Here is a 23,234-nt window from a genome sequence, read left to right as displayed (position 1 = left end):
AGTTGCACACATACCCTTGTACTCTGCCACTGGCTCCCCAGCCCTTCAGACACCAACTCACGCTACACAGGGCTTTGCAAGCGCCTCCTGGGGAGTCTCTGTACTCTAAGAAAGCTCTTTCAGAAGAGGTTTCTCACAAAGTAGGTGCCTCAGTGTGGGGAGCAGGGTGGAGAGAAGAGGTAGGGGAAGCCTCCATACCATCAGCTACATGAAGCATCCCATTTTCAAGAGAAATGCTGCTAATGCTAGAGCCATGCCTGTGGCAGTTATGCCCCCAATCCCACATTACAGAGTTACAGCGTAGTGGGAATTTTTGTTACAATAAACAGGCAAATTCAAACTTGTTCATGAAAACAGACAACAAATGGCTTTGCTTTGTGTTGAACATACAGAGTAACAGGGTAGCACATACTTTCAATAAGCAGAAGCATAGCTGACCTGTGCTGAATTTGGAGGTCTTGGAGTTATCTTCCATAGCAAAATACTTCCAGGAATAACATACACACTCTCTGAATCTGGCAATGGCATCTCATCTGATTCCTCAGTATTGCCCACCTAAAGGCAGCACACAAAAAAAAAGAGGAGTTCTTTGGGGTCATATACCATTTACACCCGTTCATTCCAACATGGGAACTTACACATTTTTTTTTCCTTGATGAAAATTAAATAACTTCAGCAACAAAGAAACTTTTCTAGATGAAAAAGTTTCTTTCTTTTCCTTCAAGAAGGAAACAGCGTGAACATAGCATACATCCCAGTTCCCTCCCAATGGAAGGCTACCGGGAGTTTCTTGTATCAACATCTTTGTAGATATAACATGGATGTTCGAGCATTAAGAAATGTCAGTTTTTCTACCACAGAGGTATCCTGTTTCCTCAAACACAAGCATTTCCATGCCTGATATTTACCTCCACTACTGCTTCATTAAAGTTGAAAATTATAAGTCACATTCTGGCTTTAAGTGGTTTTAAACTGGAAGAGGGTAGATTTAGACTGGATATTAGGAAGACATTCTTTACTGTGAGGGTGCTGAGACACTGGCACAGGTTGCCCAGGGAAGTTGTGGATGCCCCCTCCCCGGATGTGTTCAAGGCCAGGTTGGATGTGGCTTTTGGCAACCTGGTCTGGTGGGAGGTGTCCCTGCCCATGGCAGGGGTTGGACTGGATGAGCTTTAAGGTCCCTTCCAACCCAAACCATTCTGTGATTCCTCATCCTTCCAGATCGAAGAAGCAGCACCCAATGCAAATGCTGTCTTCAGTTTGGTCAGAACAGAAAGCCCTATGCTACTGCTCTCTCAGAGAAACCTTCCTTTCCATTGACCACTACACTACTGAAATGGCAAAATGCAAGTGTTAAAGGAACATCCCAGATCAGCTGCTTCTCCTGTGAGGGCTGACACATACAGCCTGAGGCAGCTGCAGCCACAGCACCGTGAAGTAGTTTTTCGCAGGAAGAGGAAAATCTCTGCCCAGGGTTTCTAGGGCAGTAGAGAGTAAGTGGTGGTCACAGTGCAGAAGTGACCTGAACCAGTCCTAAACCATGACTCACTGCTTTAAATTTAGCAGCTGGGGTCCAACACTGCTACCACCAACTCTGCCGCACAAGCCTATGTTACAACACTGAACCAAAGCCTGTCAAAGAACGTGGCTCTCCCAAGAAAACCCGGTGTCACTGTCACAGCTACAAACATCAGCACATTTCGGACACCGCTAGAGAGTAAAGCTGAACTTCAAGACACGTGATGCTTTCAATACTGTGGCTACAGGCCAACAGCTTTAATCCTGCTGCTAGTAAGCTTTGCTCTCCAATGGTTGTGTCAGATAATGCAGACCGACGGTTTAGGGCAAAACACCCCAGCACCCAAACTGGACTCAGTTGTCCTCTGATTTGTGCTTTACGTCTCCAAGAAAATCAAGAAGTATAAAGGATTGTTTCACTGGAGAGCACCTGGGGACAGTGCTTGTAATAATGAACAGGTTGCAAAGTAACCAGCACAATACACAGACCAGGCTCAGTCCCTCAGCTATTGGGAAGATAACAGGGCTTTTAGTTGACTACATCTGAACTGTACTGGCAGCCTGCTGTTCTGTCCTTTAAAGGACACTGATCAGTCTTCCAGAAACCAGGAATTTGAAGCAGAACAGATCAGAAAGATAGCCTTGTATCAAAACAAAGACACTTCCATACCAGACTTCAATAGCAGACTGTCAAACTCCAAACCAACTTTTATAGAAAGGCTACAATACACACTGTGATCTGTTCCTTGTTAGATACATAATCTTAAAAATGTCCTAAGAATTACAAAGAACTAGGTAAAAAGTGGATTTTCATGTGCTCTTGCCACAATGATCCATATTTTATGCTCTTCCATATAATTGCACTGAAAATTCTGCAAAAAATGCATCATCTTGATTAAAAAAAGGCTCCAGTTCATTCAGAGCAGAATCACCCTGGTCTAAGGCCAAGCCTACTACAGCTCTTCTAGTGTTGGTAAAACAGCACCTATGCATACACAAATGCTTGTCTAGCTCCCTGCACGATTATTTTTCTTTAGATTTTATCCCTATAAAAATCAAAGGGACTCAGGGGAAGATCTGGGGCAATTTGCAAAAGGACTCGCATCCAAGAAGCTCCCCTAGAAGAAGCGATTCTTCATTAGCAACAACGCAACACGAAGGAACAGTTGAAAAACAACTAAATAAATCTGAAAATTCTAATTTGAGGAAGTTTGAGAGGCCATGGACATTCATGCCTGAACGAATCCTTCACTAGCATGAAGGGACAAACCACCTCCAGACAACAACGTACATGAGACTTGGCTCACCTAAATGCTCCAAACCCATCTGCAGTATCGGCTCTTCCAACACGAGGGGGCAGTGGGAACACACAGTGAACAAGGACTATCCGATTCATAGTGTGTATTACAAAGCCTTCCGTTTCCTACACAGAAATAGTTCTGTGAAGGGAGTAGAAAAAACGTGCTTTTCTTGAGTTAGAGCAACATTGCAGCTTGAGCTTTATGCAACAGGACACTTCATTTTTAAGTGAAAAGCGAGGATCACCTTAAGCACTGTTGGAAAATGCAGCTGAACATAGACACAGGGTATGTTTTTCTTTGTTACTTCTCCCCAGAGCTCACAGGGTCAGACTCGAGAAGGAGAAGCAGTGATCCCCAGGGCTTTAGTGCTCTCCTGACAACAAGCACAGAGCAACCTCAAATACACCAACACTCTGAACCTGCACAGAAACATCTCCTCTCAGAGCTCTCTGTCTCTTTCTTAAATATAAAAACTACCAACACTCAAAACTGACAAAAAAATCTGGCTTCAGCCACCAAAGGGGAACAGTCTCTTTTTTAAGCTATCCTGTGAGTGGTTGTTCTACATCAAGCTGTACGTTGTCATCATTGCTATTCACCTTAAACAAAAAGCACACTGCTAACAAAAATCTAGAAGAATTGAGAATGAGGTTTTTTTTCTAGGAGGGAAAAAAAAAGTGCAAGCATTTCTATGGTTGTGAAAATTTAGTAGAAAACAATACAAAAATTCCTTTTAAAAGCTGAGAAATAAATCGTCTATCAAGATGAGAAACTAGTCTGTCCTGCCTCTAAGCAGTCCACATCCTCCTATTAGAATATAAATGTCATCATATATGATCAGAACTAATGATCTGCCACTTCCTCCATGTGACTTGGGAGGAAGAGGTAGGTAAGGAACCAGCCAGTCAGATCACTCCAAGTTTTGGGAAGTCTGAATGCAAATCCTTGAGAGAGAGAGCATTTTATCTCTTAATGCTTGTTACTCATCCAAACTGCTTCGTATCCTACTAGGAAAGATAATAAGTGAAAAAACCTTAATGCTCTTAAATGCAACTAAAATATAGAGCTGATTTATCATGCATTTGAGATATCACCTCTTTACGTGATTAATACCTGTTTACCGCTTTTCTTCTCTTCTGCATTTTTCTTGTCATTTTTTTTGTAAGCGTCAAATGTAGCAGGGTCAACACTGTACAAACACTCCGTCCACTTCCCATACAGTGCACAAAGTTTCTTTTTGCTGTCAAAAAAGGACTAAGTTTACAAAGGGGCTTAGAGAGATTTATTTCATTGTTTCAGACAAAAGTACTTGAAAGAAGAACTTTTGAGAGCAACTCTTAAAACTCCATTATTGATGTTGCACAATTCACAACCTCGCTGTGGCAGGTTCATGCCCTTGAAAGACGACGTTTAAAGGCGTTCAGTTCTATCTACAGCTCCCACCAGAAACAGCGGACAGACATGTGTTTCCTGTTGGGAATGAAGCTGTTACCTTTTGTCCTGAATGTAGCCTTCAACTTTGTGCAACTCCTTCCCAAAGAGACCGCACGGCTTGAAGCTTAGTACGCATTTCTCACCAGTTCTAAAGGCAGAACAAGAGGGCAGTTGTTATTTCCAAATCCTTTTCCTCTTCAAAACTGCAGCAAGCGAAAGGGCTGACACTCTCAACTTACTTATGGTTAGTTATTTCCACGTTTCCATACTGCTCAATCCAAAGTTTGCCCACAATGATGTTATGCACACAGCATGTAGGATTTGTCCACGTGTAGGCTTCATTGTGTCTAAGGGAGGAGAATAAAAATCAGAATACTGCATCTCTGTACTGGATGTAACTCCTACAACAAGCCATTGTCTACAAATCATACCAAGTCTTAAAATGAGCATGGCAGCAAGTCAGGAAACACAAGAAGTTTAACAACCTATTGCTAATGATTTTATCAATTCCTTGGAACAGCTACTACAATGCAGTCCTTGGGTGACATGAGGAAAACCAAGAGGACTCCAGTGTTCTAGTCTTAGTAAGACTGATGGCCAGGCACCTGCAGGACACACGGACGCAAGCCCCAGCTGTTGCTACTATTACTGTGCAGTTTACTAGGAGAAACAGAAGAAATAATGGCCGTTCCTTTCATCTTTTCACCCCTTCCTCCCCACAAAGTGATCTGACATGAAACATCATGATGTGGGTGTTAGCCACGCTCATTCCTAAGCCATGAGACTTTAATGCATGTTAGTAAACAGGGATGTGGCCACTGTACCTATGCAATTATTGCTGATCAACTTACTCAAGAAGCTCCAAAGTCATTGTGCCTTTTGGTTCCGCTTCCACACTCTTGCCCCAGAATTTGAGTTTTGGATAAATCGATCCATGAAACACAAAATCATTATTTAAACCCTCTGCATAGAAAGCGCTGATTGGTGGATGATGGCTAACTTGCTCTGAGAGAAGTCTAAATCCAAGATCATCTCTGCAAAATAAAGATAACCAAAAGCATGAATCTACAGATCAAGCGTAGTGGAGTTGCAGTTCTTTTCCCCTGGGTGAAACAGGTAATTGGATCCATGCATAGCTGCTGTACTCAGTGCAAGAGTTAAGTTAAAATTTTAGGATAAAACAAAAAAACAGATCAACTAATACATAGAATTACCCTCATTCTAAGTAATTGAGTACATAATGTAAAAACCTAACAAGAACTACCAAATCTGATCAGCCAATATGTTTACTTTTGATAGTGGCCTCCTTCTTAACTTTTCACAGTTTTTGGCCTTTGAGGCCAAAACCTCACCTGAGAGAAATATTTGCCCTAAGTGCAGCTGCACACCAACAGAATAACACTAACAGACCAACATTGTCTATTTGTATTCTGGGCACTCATATAAAGAATATACATCTATTCCAACACATCCCTTATGTACCATGCATCTTTTCATTCAGAAGGTTTCAGAAAAAAGTAATTCTTTAAAGTAAAATGTGCTTTTAAACCTGGTATATTTAATTTCCCTGCTCCAAGTTGGAAAGTTGAGTAGTTTCCCTTCACTGGAAGGTGCACTGCCGAGCACCAACACACATTGCGAGCACCTCCAGCAGCTGCTAGGAAAACAGGTGGAATTTTACCAGCCAAAGAGCAGTTTGCAAGCCACCTGACAGGTCTAACGAAACATCAGTTACACAGAGAATCACTGTCCACTCTTCAGTGCATCTTCTGCTCATTACCTGATCAACTCATACGTCTCTCCAAGCAAGGGGTTGAACGGCTTCCCTGTACGCTCCCACTGCGAGGCTACAGCAGACACAGCAAATGCAGCAACGCACTACTCAAAAGAGTGAGAGTACACAATTAATCTCCTGGCTTTTAGTCTTTATCAAGTATCAGAACAGCACTCATGGTATTACAGAATCATTCTTCTGAAATAGCTTAGCAAACAGTCTTCTGTTTGCAAGACTGGGGAATAATCAGTTTTAATCAAAAGGCCATAAAAGCAAGCCTTAGAAAACGCAAAACATTTTCCTAGATAAGCAAGACTGGTTAATGAATAAGGCAATCTGACATGCAGTAAATTACAGGAGCTTCTCCTATAATGAGAGTATCTATGAAGAAGAAAATCCCAACACATTCATCAAGAGCTCGCACCAATTCCCATCCCCCAGGTACCTGCATTCGGTCCGTTGTGCAGGAAAGCGAGCTGGCTTTGTGGATGAGGTACGTGTGCTCCATGTACTCTGTAAGCCGCTGCAGAAAGCTCAGCGGCTCATTGAATATAACCGGCATTGTGATCTTCGACAGCTCCTGAGGAGCAAATGAAATTTGTGTTAAAACCGAACGATTAGATCCGCTGACCTGCAGTAACCCAAGGGTAATTGGCTTATTACAAAAATAAATGATGCTCTTAGTGCTAATGCCATGTGCTTGACCTAGCTCCGCTAATGCTGAAAGGAAAAAACCCCCCTGTACATCCCGTACAAGCTTGCTAAGCCTATCTGTGTTGACATTAAAGCTACTTTTAAGACAAAAAGAAAACCAAACATCAAACAAACTTCCTACCAACAAATGCATGATGAAGGTGAGATGAAACAATGGAATGAGCTATTAAGGACTCTTTTTAAAAGACTAAATTATTTATTATTCATAAAATAGATATAGGCCATCTAATTACTTAAACATACTATCTTTTTTGAAGGCAGGTGGGGGGAGGAGGATGAGAAAGGACAGGGAAACATGGGGGCACAGGAGTAAAAACAGAGTTTGTGTATTCTGAAGTAAAAAGGAATTTTTTTAACAGAAATAAAAATTTAAGAGAAATCCTACAGTTTTGATGCTGTTTATTCTCCTTCCCTTCTTTTTTTTTTGTATTTGAAGTTTGTAACACTTTTCTGCTAAAGCCATCGTGGGAAGACTCAGATGCTTCACAACAACTCACGAGACTCAGAGCTGCTGATAGAGGCATTCCCCAGCATTTTCCACACCTCACTGCTTGGTGCTGTTCGTAACAACAGCAAGGGGAGCAGGAGGAAACAACAGCAACCAAACACACACGTTCCCTTCAGTAGGCTACTGCGACAGGCTGATGGAGATTTAACAGGAGGAAGTACTTCCAGCCGATTGAGGAGCTCATGGGGAGAAGAAGTCTGCTCAATTCACCCTTGGCTGGAAGCAGATTATGTGCCAACCAGTCAACCGCTGATCTGGCCACCACCTGGGAGTAAGACTGAGATAGTAAAAGGATGGGAGAAGAGCAAAATTAAAGTAGCTGGGGGTTTTGTTTTGAGGTTTTTGCTCGTTTGTGTGTTGGTGGTTTTTTATTATTTTTTTACCTCACAAAGTAAAAGATTTTGCTACCACAAAGTACTTTAAGGCTTAAAATCAAGAGAAAATGCTCTTACTGAAGGAATATTGCTCTGACCAAATCTTACCTTCTCAAGCTGTGAAAGCAAATAAAGCAAAAGCAGCAATATGTAAAAAAAAAAAAAAATAATTTAAAAAAAAATTTCTCCCCAAGTTTTTATCTGGGCCTCAAATGAAACAATCACTCCACATCTTTTATCACAGCTGTCTGATTACCTACCATTCCAATGCATTTCCTTAAGATACTCCAGATACTGAAGTCATTTCTAGAAAACATCGGAGAGGGCAAGCTTGTTCTGTGGAGAGGAACAGGGAAGAAAGCAGAAGTAAGAAGTGCTTTCCATTACTAACCATGACTAAGAAACCCAAACACTCTTTTTTGAAAGTAACAGTTTTCCAATTTGCGAGTTAAACATCAAAGGGGAACAACAGTGCTACTTCAAAGCATTTAAGCTGTTTTACCTGCACAGAAACCTGAATTTCTCCAAAACCAGAACCATTTCCGTCATTAGAGCAATGGAAGAGAATTTCTACATCAGTTACCAGAAGAATGCTTTCTCAATGGCACCATTAACACATTCAGTTGTGTCTTTGTAAGTTCTTTCCAAGTAGGTACATAGGTACGTCCACTGTGTCTGAACAGATCTGGGGAATTTTTGTTAGTCACCTGTATATTGACAATGAAGGGCCATGACATTTATCACCTATATTAAAATCATTCCTCAGAATCAATAGAAAAAGCAGCAACATTGAAGATACATCATTAGACTGGATATTAGGAAGAAATTCTGTACTGTGAGGGTGGTGAGACACTGGCACAGGTTGCCCAGGGAAGTTGTGGATGCCCCCTCCCTGGCAGTGTTCAAGGCCAGGTTGGACAGGGCTTTGGGCAACCTGGTCTGGTGGGAGGTGTCCCTGCTCATGGCAGGGGTTGGACTGGATGAGCTTTAAGGTCCTTTCCAGCCCAAACCATTCTGTGATTCTATGAAGAACAGAAACCACAGTAGCCTGCGCTACAGGGGGCTGACATATCCTGATGAAAGTCTTAAACATACTTTCATGACCAACGTTTAGGCTGTAAAATGCAGCCTGCACTTCTCAGCTTTGAGAAATCAGGCATAGATTTTGTTCAGTTTTCTTACTGCTACTGGCCAGCTTGACTATTAATTTACCTACAGAAAGGCATAAATATAGATCAGAGCCCTTTGTCCACAACACCGCCAAAATTCATGTTTGGATCATAAAGCTGTTAGCAATGAGGCAAATTCTCAATTTAAAATTACCTACAGCTCACTCAAACTGCATAAACTATTGGAGTTTAAAAGTTCAGTTATCTCTATCTAGATGATCGTGTTGCTCTCCCTCCTAACCAAGAAAGTCTTGTCTTCCCTCAAAGTAGCTAAAGCAGGATCTTTTTTAAAGAGTGCTAACAGCCCACTGCCTCCTACAGCCCACTTTTCTGATAAACACGTTGCCAAGTGAAAATATAAAAATAAATAGGTAAAAAAAAGAAGTCTGTTCAGGCTAAGTTGTTAGGTTCCCTAGCCCTACTTGCTGTGTTATCTCCCATACTTATATGCTCCGAAAACACCTTTACCAGGGCTGATGCTTCAGTTTTAAGAGAACAAAACCAAAAAATGCTCCTTAAAATACAACAAGCCCCATCCAATCACAAACCCAGTCAGATGCCTGAACTCCTTACTTTCAGGAGTAAAAACGATCTACATTTTGTTAGCAAGTACCTAACAGCCTCACACTGACTTGCTTTACTTGGCTCCCATGCAGGGGAGGATTTATTTTATTTTACCAACATGACGCCACTCCCTATTCTGATTTTCCACCGATATAAAGATATTTCGTGAAGCAAATAATCTTGAATAACATTAAGAATAAAACACTTCTGTGGATGCTTTGATACAAATGTCCAGGAGAGGACAGCGTCCACCAGGCATTCAGTCCTCATCTGTAGCTTTTACTTGTTTTTTCTGTGTATTCTTTCATGAAGGCAGTTAGCACAGTGGGATTTGAGTTTAAGTCCTTCTGTATGTAAAACACACTGATGTGCCTCTCGTTTGCTGCAGTACACACAGCAATTGCTTTCCTTACATACCAAAACTTAAATTTTCATTGAAGTTAACCTCTCCCTCTGATTTGTTTGATTACTTGAAAGCTGGCATTCAGTTTCAGCCCTTTCACCCATATTTCTTACATATATCATCCAAATCTAACACAGGAGCCGGTCTTCTCCATATAACATGCACACTGAAGAAACAAAGCAGTTTTAAGTCACCAAGAAAGATGCCAGGGACAAATAAGGACATGTGGAAAAATGACAGGCAGCCAAGGCTTGAGGCCCACTAACCTTGACACAGTCTCTGTGATTAAGGGAAATTTTGTGAACCCAAACATTTTCTTTCAGATGTCAATTTTAGAAACAACTCAGGAAGCTCATTTTAGCTTTAAGTGACAAAAACATCTGCAGGAATTGCTTACCAGTAGAACAGAGAAGATGAATTTAAGATCTTTCACTTAAACAGAAACACTTGTTTGAAGCATTATTTACAGCAGAACAACTACTACAGGAATCTTGTGGGGAAGGAGACATATGGTGTGAAATAGGCATGAGTAGCTTGCTCTTCACATAAACCTGACCAAATAAGCTTCTGGCTCCCAAAAACCTAAACACAAGCACGTCTGCAACCTGAAAGGCCACCAATGGGGTGGCCAAAAGGAAAGCTGACTACAAAAACTCAGCTGTAAGAGGGAAACAGCAGTGACAAATGGATGTTACATGCTGGCAAGTATTGCAGAACATTTTTGTGCAAGGGGCTTTTTGGTGTTTTGGTTGATTGGCTTTTTTTAGGTTTGACTCAGATAAAAAATTTCCTTCTTAAGAAAAAAGCTACTTGAATACTTCCAGATTATTTTATGTACTACTCTCCTATTTCTCACATTCTCTCCCAAAATGTTTTCAAAAATAAGTCCTCTCTCAAACCAATCTAAGCTGTAGGTCATCACGTCATCCACTCTTTCAAACACTATGAACAATCAGTAGGATGCAAACCACATTAAAACAATCAGAACAAGACCACAGATTAAAAGTGGCACTGTCTTCACCCATCTACATATGTACATCCCAAGACTAAATACCTCTGAACCAACAGATAAAGTCTCCAAAACCAAAACACATACTCCTCCCACAGAAAACTGACCTACACCTCCCTGTGCAAAATGTTCACCACTCAAGTAAGAGAGGCAGATTAGAACCCAGGTTTTCTAGATGAAGGTAGGAAACAAAGTCTTATTTATACTGACTGCTGAACAGTGTTAGGTACTCCCATGTGAAACCCAAATGCAGCTGCAGTTCTTCCATTCATCTGAAGAACTACAGGAAGGTATCAAGATTTTAGGCAAACCAAATTAATCTGGTGGTGTTCTCTTTGTGACTTGTTTCCATGTGGTTAACAAACAGAAGTGAAACAAAGGAGTGACAGCAAAGCCAAAGGAATAACGATGGAATTAAGTGCTGCCAAAACATTTTAACCCTCTCACTCTGGATAGCACCAAGGCTTCCTGCTCTGAGAAGTGACACAGATGGCACCACAGACAACGCATATTTGACCACTTGCCCTCTAACTGGCCCCAAAACCAAGAGAGGCCCAAACTGGAGCTGGCGGCTCTGAAGTCAGAACCGCAATCAGATCCTGCACCAGGCCAAGCATCACTGCCACCAAGAGCCTCAGAAACAAGGCTAGAGACACCACACATCTCCCATCCCCTGGGAACGTGCTCTTGAAAGTAGAATTTAAATTGGCTGAGCTCTGGGAAGACACTGCTTGCACCAATATATTTGTGGACAAATCCCAGTGTGTCGCCAAGGTGCTAGGTAAAGAAGGTTTACATTACAGCTCAACCTAGAATGTGCTCTGTAGCTATTTAGTCACATAAAATATGACCAAACATTCTTATCTATATGCAAAGCAGATGTTTCCACTTTTCTTAGCAGTAAATTATAAGCCAGCCAATTTACGCACTCATTTTACTCTGACATCTTATACTCTCTTTACTACTAAAAGATACACAACTCAGAAAAACAACTTACACAGAAGTACTTGTTTATGGCTTTTTATTCTCCCTTATAAAACCAGCAGATCTTAAATACTCCTTCAGCCACCTGCTCCCTACAGTCCTGACAACATAGTGCAGCATTATGGAAACTTGCCAAGTTATTTCTATTTTATAGCAAACGGAAGATTGAGTCCTGTTAAAGCTCTTCAGGACAATGCATGTCAACATGCATCAGCATTTTCATGTCATTAATGGTGATTTGCCTCCTTTCTCCTCATTGTTTCCAAGGCAATGAATGCAATTCAGATGTCCACCTTCAGCTACTGCTTGCCCCCCCACCCCTGAACTTCCTGCTCTAATTAGGAAAGGCACTTCGCCAAGGCCATAAATACCACCTTGCTAACAGCAGCAGAGTGCAGAGCTGCACTCTTGCTCAGCTGCTTTACGGTTCCTTCCCAAACTACCCTGCTACTCCACCCAAGCCCTCAATTGCCCTCAACTTTGCCTGGTACGGGAGAGATATAAATACAGAGAAAGAACTTTGAAACATCAGATCTCTGATATTACCACATACTTCACCGCAATTTAACTATTTAAGACACCAAGTAATTCAAGCGTGTCTTGCTTGCCTCTGTAAAATTAAATATTAATTAAATTTCCTGGTTTTACAGAAATCTGGAGTTCCCCCACCATCATTCCACACATCCAAAACACTTCTGAAGTTGTATTTCTGAAACATGCTGAAGCCTGGCTTGATCTGTAGCATAAACATCATATTGCCCCTTCACTGCAACTCGAGACCAGTGGTGTCTATTACATCTCATTAACTCCAGACCCATTGTCCTCCTTTATCAGCAAGGAAACAAACCAAAATGGATCATTTGACAACACAAAATAAGCACATAAAACATGGATGAGACTTTTAGCATAAGACTCTTTTGTTCACATTTGAGTTCCTGATGCCAGGCTAGCAATATTTTTCATTCATTCCTGATACCAATAGAAGGATCAAATGACTGGAAATTAAAGAGGCAATAGGAGGCATAGGTCATTAAAGATACATGAAGGAATTAAAATCCACATAATTTCATTAAGATCTATTAATAAACAAGCATGTCCATTTTTACATAGCACATTTTATTTTATTTGTACTTATAGGGATTCAATCATCTGATAGATGATCTAAGGTACAAAGGTGCACACTTGCCTTGGAAAAATATTCTTCATAAAATTATAACCCAATTAACTACTGGTCAATCACTCCTAACAAAGTTTAAAGTTTTCAGTTAGCTTTTCAGAGATTCCTGTGATCTTTCACTCACCATTAATGCATACTGCAGTACTTCAAGAATGGGTAACATCCTACCTGTGTTTTTTGATTCCATTAGACAGCGACTCTCCACTGCCACAAACCTTTTCTTCAGAGACGCCTGAAGTTATCGTATCTTTGGAATCCATGCTGTCCTCTAAAGAGAAGGCTGTGGTTGTTTCAAAGCCACTTAATGATTTTTCAGATTCCGAATCTGCAAAAGAGCGGGTGCATGTTAATAACCCTACTGCCTGTGCTGGGCTTCAGCCACCAACAGATCTTCCCTCTTTGTACAAAACTGAAACCTAAGGAGGCTGCTGTGTCCTGATGACAGCATCCATTTGGTAAGTAACCAGTACGGCCACAGACAGCTGCAGCTCTGCATCCGGACATAAAGTGATTGCACGATAAGCAAAAACACAGTACATTAAAAATCCTTTATCAAACAGAGCTAAAATCTGACATTTTTATTAAAATGAAGTTACTTCAACTTGCTTAAGACAAGTTCCCCTGTCACACAGATGCCAGTATCTCACATAACTAAATACCAGTTACCTCAACATCCAAGTATTGGGTCCTCCTTCCATGTAAGATTTCAGTTTGGTCTAAATTCTTAGACACTCGGTGCTGTTCAGCAACCTTCACTTCCCAATGCACTGAACGAGTATCAGAGACCAGGAGGAGGTATCATGCGCGGTGGATTACATTAGCCACGTAAATCCCAGCAAAGTCTAAACGATAAGCCTGGCAATCAGTAAGATAAACTTTGTACTCTGGAAGGTAGGTTAACAGTACAATCCACACTACATCTAAAACTAAACCAACACCTATCACACCACCCTATTTCCAACCAGTAAACACTGGTCAGGTAGTGCTTGACCAGCTCTGGACAGGAGACTGTCTTGCTCCAAATTGGAAAGTAAAAGGTTTCCTGGCAAAAAAGACGGTATTTTTGCTTCATGTTTTTCTTTTAAATCTGACAAGACTGTCATAGGATTACCCACTTGCAAGTTTCAGGAAGCAAGGGAACAGCTCAAGACAAGTAAAGATGCACTAATTTCTATCCCATTTGGGAAACCCTTTAGCAGAAAGGTACCAGTGACAACACTGAATGATAAACAGCTTAATGCAAGCCTCACCGCTTCCATGAAAAGTGAACCCAAACTCTAGTAGACACCATTCATGCTATACGCTTCTTTCAGCATATGCTACTGCTCTTGGCTGCAAATACCCTGAGAAATAATTGCAAGATTAGTCATTCTCTCACACACTGATTTTAATTCAAAACTAGTAATCAAAACCCGCTGGAGTAGTAGTCCATCCAAAAAACTCTCAGTCACAGCTGCCCATTGCCAGGTGCTTGCCTGTTTTCTCTTAAAAAATGATGCCAGTAGCTTCTCCAGAACTTGTCAACTACATGTTGCTTTGACAAAGGGACAGTGACAAGAGGAATTTCTACCACATCCATTAGGAAGAAACTTTACTGTGAGGATGGTGAGACACTGGCACAGGTTGCCCAAGGAAGTTGTGGATGCCCCCTCCCTGGCAGTGTTCAAGGCCAAGTTGGATGGGGCTTTGGGCTACCTGGTCTGGTGGGAGATGTCCCTGCCCATGGCAGGGGGTTGGACTGGATGATCTTCAAGGTCCCTTCCAACCCAAACCATTCTGTGATTCAACGATCCAGATCACAGAAAGGTCACAAACAGGATAAAATCCTGAAAAACAGATAGGCTCTGCCAAAATGCCTCCATCCTCTCTAGAGAGTGAGATCTAGAAGCATAAAGAAGAATTTTGCTTTCATTAGAAACATCCATCTCTATCCTCATCAAGACAGTGCTGAAATTAAGCCAGTTGCTAGGGAATGAAATTATCTACCAGCTGGTGCTTAAGATATGTTAAAAAAGTGGACTGGCACTCCAGAGAATCTTCTCACAAGTTTCCCCAAATTTGTCAGTCTATTTCTGTGCCAAATTACGCTATAACACATCAAAGCATTAGTTTGGTGAGTCCTGTATATAACAAGTAAGATAAGGAGAAGCATTTTTACTTGTGGACAAGTTCATTACATAAAATGGAGATTTTCCCAGAGATCGTAAGCCCAGGTAGACAGGAAAACACAGCTGCATATGCAAGTATCACAGAGGAAGGGCACTCACACTCGAGCAGTGTAAGAGACCTTGGGCCTCAGCATCCCAACCACAGGACAAGCTGCAAATCCCTTCAAGGTAAGCATGTCACCTCTGTACCGAAAGAGCTGCTCAAGTGTGCCAACAGTTACCATGACAAGAAAAGCATGAAGCAAACCCTGTAACATAAAGCAGAGTTTCCCTCCTGTAAGGCTCCTTTCTTTTTCTGAACCATCCGGGCCTGGCTTGTTTTCGGACAAGTCACAACACACCATTCCCTCAGTATGAGGTTCTGCGTCAGACCCAGGACTCGGGGAGCAGAAAGGGCAGAACAGGCGAGCTCCAGCAGAACTGCTGATCACTCTCCAATGTGCTTCTCAGTGTAACAAGGATTTTTAAACACTACAAATTCAGTTCTCCTAATGCTGGCCTTACAGTGCTGAGACACAATTATACTGGACTCAGCTTAGCACTTGCAAAACCCTCCAGAGCTGTAGACACTGACCAGCCAGCCTTCTCCAGGGCATGTGCCTTACTTGCTATACACCCTATACAACACAAACAGTAGAGGAATGAAACCAGACACTGTTGTAAGAAATTGCTCTCTAGAGAAATCTCTCCCATTTTCCTGAGAAATGGCTCTCATGGCGAAAGTATGTCTACAACAGCTCCTGCCATCAAAAAATCTCCATCTCCAACCCCTAAACCTCAGTCACCTCCTTTGACCCCCAAGCTGAACAAGCCCTGAGAGTCTGTTTAGGTGTCAGAGAGAACAGGCCTAGTATTGAATTGTCAGCATGGCTCAACAGGCAGCTCAAACGGAGCTTTTCCCTCTGCACTTGCAGCTAACTCTTTTCTGAATTAAGATTTGCATACTCCCCCGGCACTGCAAAAAAAGATTTATATTCACAAGTTGCTACAGAGCAGCTGTCAAACAGATGACTAGGAGAAAATGAGATTTTTTTCTATTGAACTTAAGGGGGTGTGGGCTGAGGAGGAATAAGAGTCCATGTTCAGAAGCCAAAATTTTAAAGTAATCTTTGAGACAAGACAAGGCTGACTAGGAAGCTCTCCAGCTCATGAAACCTGAAGTGTCAGGGTAACAGTAAAAACACGAGCTACATTTTTCTGCAGGAGTGGGAGAGCAAGGGGAAACAGCAGAAGCAATGAGAGAAACTCAACTCAAGAGAATTTCACCTCCTATGGCAACAACTGGTAAGTCTTCAACATCAGACAGAAAACTTTGGCTAACGTATTTGATTAATAAATACACCTGAGAAAGGCAGTGTTTAACCACCAGTAAGACTGGGTTTAAATTCTGACCAGGTGTTTCCTACCCTTCTCCTACTTTATTCATTCTTAGCTATATTCAAGGCAAGAAGTCCACAGCCAGCAGTGTTCTCACAGAGGTTGTGGAGTATTTTCAGTACGCGTTCAAGAAAGCCACTTGAAAAACTACACTAAACATGGAAGGAAAGGGAAATTCAGTTTCTATGTTTTTTTGTACAGTTTTTACCTTTAAGTAAAGGGCTGACAACTGGAGACAAATTAGGACATGAGCAAAAGCAATGGAAGTAGTCTACTATTACTTGTATCATTCAAGAGTATTATTTATAAACACAGCATCCATTAGTGGTACTTAGCAGTTGAAGCTGTACCTATGACAGGTTACCTTTAGTATGATCTATATACTCCTGTAGCTAAATAACTGCTATTATTGTAAGGTAGCGTCTACGTACAACTATCAATAACCCCCTCAACAGACACAAAAGCTGTGTTTGCAGAAAACCCCCACCTCTCAGATAAAACCTGTCCAAGAGAAAAATCAGGACAGTTCTAAGCTCTTCCCAAATTGAGTGCAATTTGCATATAATCAGGGAATCTTACCTTCAAGGCAAAAAATCAAATACCTTCACCCTTTAATTCTTGACCTGCTTAGCCATTCTTCAGCATTGTGGATGGACTCTGCATTTATATTTCATTTTCATGTGCTTCCTGAGGTCTGTATACTTAATCCAAGCCAGTAAGTCATCCAGCTCTCTAGATGCCATTGGTCTTATTAAATTTTGCTATTTGTTTAGTGCTACTTCTCTTCCCCAATGCCCGCACCCTGCACCACAGCCTGCTTTAAACATAAAAGCAGAGTTTGACACATGTTAAGCATTCAGTCCTGAAACGGAGAGCTCCAGCACCCCATGGGCTATCGAGTTTAATTACACATTTCCAGCACTCCCATGATGAGAGGATCAGTGCACCAGGAAGCACTGTTCACTGACCTCCTGTTGTCAGAGTTCAGATTAATAACATCCGTAACTGTGCTGCTCTGAACACTGGATATCATGCTTTGGTAACACAAAGTAACTCCTGTTTCCTGTAGGTTCGTTCTTTCGTGTTTAGTGTCTACTGCTCTTCCATTGCAGGGATTTAGGGGTTACTGCAACAGTCAGAAAGCACTGATAACAGCCTATCACTTAAAAATAAGAGGAGAGACAGCAGTTTTGGAAAAGAAAGAGGGTATTTCTGTAACAGTGCCTACAATTTCTACAAGCAGGACTGCGCAATGCAGACTTATGAGTGACCAACTTAGCCTATGCCAACATTAGCAGGTAGCGTGGCTCAGCTGGAGCGGATTTGCAAGCCAAACAGATGGTGCAGAGGACTCAGCACGTGAATGAGTTACATTTCTGGTGGTGATCTCTGCAGATGAGCTCTAGCCTCCCACCATGGGCTGAGCATCCAATAGCAATCGTACTCTATAGTCTGATTCACCTTCATTCATGGGAGTCCAGTTCGTGCAATCAGGCTGCTCTACAAGGTGAATCAGAGCATGGTAAATGGGGACAAGTAGCTGCTGCTGTTAACATAGCCTAATATACCTCTTGTTCAAAAACCTGTTTGAAAAGTCTTGCATTGCTCTGAATTGTCACAGCTTGTAATAATTTTGCTGAGAGTAAACAAGTAGAAGTGTCTAATACGCAGACAACAGTATTTAAAAAAACCAAACCAAGCAGCAGCAGTGGCTTCTTTCAACCTGCCAAGTCAAAGCCAACGATTCTTCAGCTCAAAGTGCAAGCTTAGTCATGCAATACTCTCACTTCTAAACTCACTCCTACAGGAGAGATTTAAACATTCAGAGAACTGTAACTAGGAAAAGATGGTATCCCAATAGGAAAAATACTCTTGAAGTAGGGGCATCTTTCCACTGACAGACATTGTAACTTGTCACATCACCCCATTGAAATACATTGGTGTTTGCGCAGCCTCTTATACAGCCTAGTACAATAATTCATGACTACGTCTATCCAAAATCAATATAATTCAACCTAATAAAATACTACCAGATTACAAATCATGTTTAGCAAAAGCTTTGAAGACTAAGTCCTAGTAGTTCAGATTTCTGGAGCTATACATTTTTTAGTTTCTGACAATTAGGCCTAGTCACTGCTCTGTTACGAGAATATGTATGAACATATCCCCCTTCACATTAGCCCAAGAAAAAAGACCCCCATTCCTAAACTCTGAGCCAGCGTCATATACCCCAACTCCTCTGCTCTCACTATTCTTGTCATACAGAGACAAAAGGCTTTCTAGGTAAGACTCCACAGCCATGGCAAAAAAGCTGGAGAATTAGAAAATATTACCAGAATCCCAGTGATTAGCTAAAAAAACCCAAAACAACCAACCAAAAAACAATCTACCAAACAAACAAAACAAATAAAACACCATACCCCAAACTACACCCACAAGACCCCCCTAATTCCTTTTGTACTTGTGGTGAAAGTCGTAACACACAACCAGCAGCTAGGAATGTCACATTTCCCTTTCTCTAGCTCCCAAATCACCCCTCCCCCAAAAATAAAAATTTAAAAAAAAAAAAATCAGAGTGCCCTTGCCCCAAACATGTGTGCCTTCAAAAACAGACAGGACCCGAATCACTGCAGAGCACTGAATGTGAACAACCTAGAGAAGAGAACCTAACACAAGTCTGATGAAGTTGACAGACAGCCAAGAAAGTGCATCTGTCCTGGAAAAGTATTTAAATTGCAATCAAGACAAATTATGTCAAGTAACTTCTCCCGAAGGAGGGAGAATTGACACGTGTTTTTTATACACGCAGAGATATGCTCAACAAGTTTCAAACAAATCCAGTGAACAAATCCTCTCGATGTGATTTGTTTGCGGCTTCAAGTGACAAAACCACCTCCTCTCCCAACTGGAGAGGCGGCTTTGGACACTTTCATTTGGGATTTAGTGAGCGGATCAGTTATTAGATGTACTGACTAACAGCTCTCTCAAGCTGAGCATTCTCTCATCTACTCAAAGCAAACCTGGCCAGAGAGACCACATTCCAGCAGCACCAGATAAACCAGCACCAGATATTCTCCGGTTTGTTGTGACTTTGGTTCTGGTTGAAGAACCCGTTTCTAGTGTTCCTCAACCTCTTCTCCTCCTCGAAGGCTTGATGAATTTGTTACTGTGCCAAGCAGCAAAGTCTGCGGTTGATTCACTGTGCTCCTGTGCTATTGCTATACTTGAGCACAGACTCCACTTTGCCTGGCTTTTATTTTCTGCTTAAGCTGTGCGCTGCAGGACACCTCTCAAGGAGTGTGGGAACACTGCTTTTCCTCGTGTGTCGGAGGCATCAGACAGCTCAGCTCACAGAAAACGTAACCCCATGCTTGCTCGTGAAGTATGCCAGCACATCCTAGTTATCTGCCACAGTTAGACTATGTTCACCCACCCTCAAGCTCTTCTAGATCCTTCCCAGTTGTAGACAGCTGTGCGCTGCAGCATAGCCCAGTCAGAGCTATTCTTGAGCTGCATTTGTATAGAGAGGCTATACATAGTGCCATGTTGTAATCATCTTACGCAGTTCAGACTCTTCCAAAATCACTATCTGCACGTTCTGCGCATGCAAATATGCAAGATACTAAACTGAAGAGCAGACAGGGAAAGAAAAGATATTTCAGAAATGCAGGCAGGATTTTGATGGATGCTTTTCTCACACCCGTGACGTGTAAGGTACACAAAAGTGAAACAGAACAAGCCTTTCTTAACCTCATTATCCCTCAAAACTAGGGATTTTTATGGACTGATCTTAACAACAAAAGAAAAAACATACACTAACATGAAGAAAGCAAGTCAGAAGGCTACCAGATACAGTTACATCTCCTAAAATAGGAACTGTAAGATTTGCTATTTAAAAAAGGGCGTAGACACCCAAGCAATCAGACCTTTCATGGCTGCTCTGTGATTTCGTAACTTTTTGTTGTACTAAGGTGAAACACCGCAATCCTGCAGGTGAACTCAGGCAAAATTTCAGAAATAAAGCACAAAGCACATGAAGCACGCTCCTAAAATTAGTTCCACATTAGAAAGGCAGAGATTTCACTTAAAGCGAGCCTGTCCCCACCCCTTCACCACCCCAGTGCATTCACCACACGCGTGCTGGCTGCACACACATGCTCTGGACGTGGTTTCTTACCTGAAACAGCATCATAGAACTGCTCCTCACTGATGATGCTGAGAGGCGGAGATCCCTTAACCAGAGACTGCTCTAGTTCATGGTGCTCAGTAGCTAGAGTCTCTAATGCTTCTGACAAGATCTTGTTTTTCTCCTGCTCATGCTCCAGTTTCAAATTCCTCACCTATAAGTAGATACATGTATGAATAAAATCTCATCTCTCTGAAGAATGCGTAGCTGGAAGCTAATCAGAAAATAGACTCTAATAAATAAGTAACTGGCAAACAGCTGGAACTGAAACCAGATGGATTAATGAGGAAAATCACAGTATTTTTGTGACGAGAATATGGTTGTTACTCAGCATTTTCAGAAATCCGACAAAAAAAGACCTGATAGCATAGATCACAGTTCCACAAGTGAATTCAAGCCAGATATTATACCTTAAAACTGAGGGGAAATATTTACAACTATTTGGATGACCTTAACTATGCAGTTAATGATCGGGTTCTACATGCACCAAGCTCCTTGTGCTAGTCTGCTCTAATTTGGGCCAAGCAGCATCATCTAAATTGAATTACAGTGCAAATGTGAATGCTGGCTACAAATAACTGCAACTGAACGGTGAGCTGAAAACATTTAACCCTGAGGATTGCAGAAGGAGGCTTAAAGAGACTTCTCTGTTAACTGATCTAACACCGATATAAACAGCCCCCCTTCCACACGCTCAAAACAGTGTACAGAGGAGCCAGAAGCTGACAAAAAAGGAAGCCCAGCCACCAGATGGTGGACTTTTTTTCCTTTTTAAAGTCCACACACGCAATCAGCTCCAGAGAGGATGATGTTATCCACATCCTGAGTCTAGAACCAGTAATGGGAAAGCAACATGTCCTTCCTATTTCCTCCTTATTTGTGGGGTGTTTTCAGTTTGTTTCGGGGTTTCTTGCTGGTGCTTTCCTGTCTCCTCTTCCTGCCAGGGGAGACAGTTACAGCTGACGGCCCAGGAAGGGCCATTTCTCCCAGCCCAGCAAGGCTGCAATGTGTTGCTACCCCTCCTTCAGTCCCTAAACCACTGCCTCTCCTACTCTCTTCCCTTCCAGTGCCTTTTTAAAGCATCCTTAGTCCCTGCCTTGTCCTCTGGTTTCCTCTCAAAGGTCAGTTTACAACACTAATTCCCCCTGCACTAAGACCATGCAAGGACACGACAATTAATCTCTTGGAACAGTTACAGGGACAACTTACACACTTTCCTAAGCAACGTACACATACACCAACATTACCTTTTTGAATCTAATTTAATAACTTATATATAAGTATATCTTATCTGGTTACACTTTAATGTAAAGCTTTACTTTGGAGGCTTCAGTCCCCTCACTTTTAACAACCACTCAAATCACAGATTCAGAGTCAGGAACAGATGAGGGGGTGCAAATTTAGAGACTAACAAGGAGATAGATATTAAAGCAGATTTGCCACTTCCAGAGAAGAGTTTCTACGCTGGCAGTAACATATCCTCTGGAGAAAGATTTATGGAAGAAATTTTCACTCCCTCAGTTGTGCCAAATACTAAATCAGCTGGTTTGGCTGCCAGGCTCCAAGTGTAAAGGGGCAATCCAATTAAATGATAATTAAAAGAGTATAAAATTGGGTTGCTAATTGAAAGCAATAAAACCAGTAACTCACTGTCTAATAGTTTTACCCTGAACAAAATGAAAAAAATCTGGACTAGTTACTGTCACTTTCATTTAAAGTTCACCAACAGTACCAAGGAAGCCAATTACTGCAATGTTTCATACAAATCAGACATGCCACTGCAAAAGATCTGTTATTAAGCAGTTTCTGCAAGGGTTACGTTTTGGATGCTATCAAACAGTTAAGGAACTACCCATCTAGAGAAACAGCATCAGTATTTCATTCTCCCAGGAGAGGGAGAGTGGAGGACCGAAAATAAAATGGTACTTTTCATTCTTATTAAATAGCAAAGTGAAACCAGTTATTAAAATAGTATTTGCAATACTTTTTACCATATTGAATTAGAGGCCCTTATGCTTTCTTTTGGTTTGAGAAATGATTTGAGTGATTTAATTCTCTAAAAATTAAGTTTCAATGTTACTTAACAGCAAATTGAAAGAAAATAGAAGCACATCTAAAAAAACCCAGGTGAACCTTTTTTTGTATCCCCTAAAAGCACAGCAGTGTGACTAAACAAGCAACAACGTATATGGACTTAAGATAACTACTACCACCACCACCACCCCCCAAAGTCTTTTCTTGGCTTTCCTCTGCTCTATCATAACATAGAGCTTTTCAGTACTGCAGAATGTGTACTGGAAACAAGTTCTCTTTTTGGAAAATAAATAGCCAGCTTTATAGTACGTCTCAGTTTTCCATGTACTTCCAGGATACAATTATAAATACATACATACTAGTAAGTAACAAAAAAAAATTGCTTTTCACCTCTTACATAAGGAGCACCACGCTAGCCCAAAGCAGAGGCAAAAAGAAAACATGTTTTAAGCCTGTGGCTTGTAACCTTTGGGATGTTCAGTCGTATGTGAATGAACCTTCATTCAGTAGTTGGGGGCTGGAGATGAGAGTCCAATATAA

General features: G+C 41.5%; 1 protein-coding gene across 1 annotated transcript in view; it reads right to left on the bottom strand.

The window, feature by feature from the left end:
- Positions 1-20,809, bottom strand: part of OSBPL1A (oxysterol binding protein-like 1A) — a 26,100-nt gene extending 5,291 nt beyond the window's left edge. The window contains exons 1-10 of the mRNA XM_010184498.1: positions 20,652-20,809; positions 13,098-13,254; positions 7,884-7,959; positions 6,473-6,607; positions 6,034-6,131; positions 5,105-5,287; positions 4,493-4,600; positions 4,312-4,401; positions 3,933-4,059; positions 439-540 (exon numbers count right to left, since the gene is read on the bottom strand). Coding sequence (XP_010182800.1) covers positions 439-540; positions 3,933-4,059; positions 4,312-4,401; positions 4,493-4,600; positions 5,105-5,287; positions 6,034-6,131; positions 6,473-6,607; positions 7,884-7,959; positions 13,098-13,189 — 1,011 coding nt within the window. The 5' untranslated portion in view covers positions 13,190-13,254; positions 20,652-20,809. The remainder of the gene's footprint in view (positions 1-438; positions 541-3,932; positions 4,060-4,311; positions 4,402-4,492; positions 4,601-5,104; positions 5,288-6,033; positions 6,132-6,472; positions 6,608-7,883; positions 7,960-13,097; positions 13,255-20,651) is intronic.
- Positions 20,810-23,234: the final 2,425 nt, after the last annotated feature.

This window comes from Mesitornis unicolor, unplaced genomic scaffold (genome assembly GCF_000695765.1).
Source record: "Mesitornis unicolor isolate BGI_N332 unplaced genomic scaffold, ASM69576v1 scaffold2305, whole genome shotgun sequence".
Lineage (NCBI taxonomy): Eukaryota > Metazoa > Chordata > Aves > Mesitornithiformes > Mesitornithidae > Mesitornis > Mesitornis unicolor.
The sequence above is the reverse complement of the archived record's forward strand: the minus strand, read 5'-3'. Positions and strand labels throughout refer to the sequence as shown.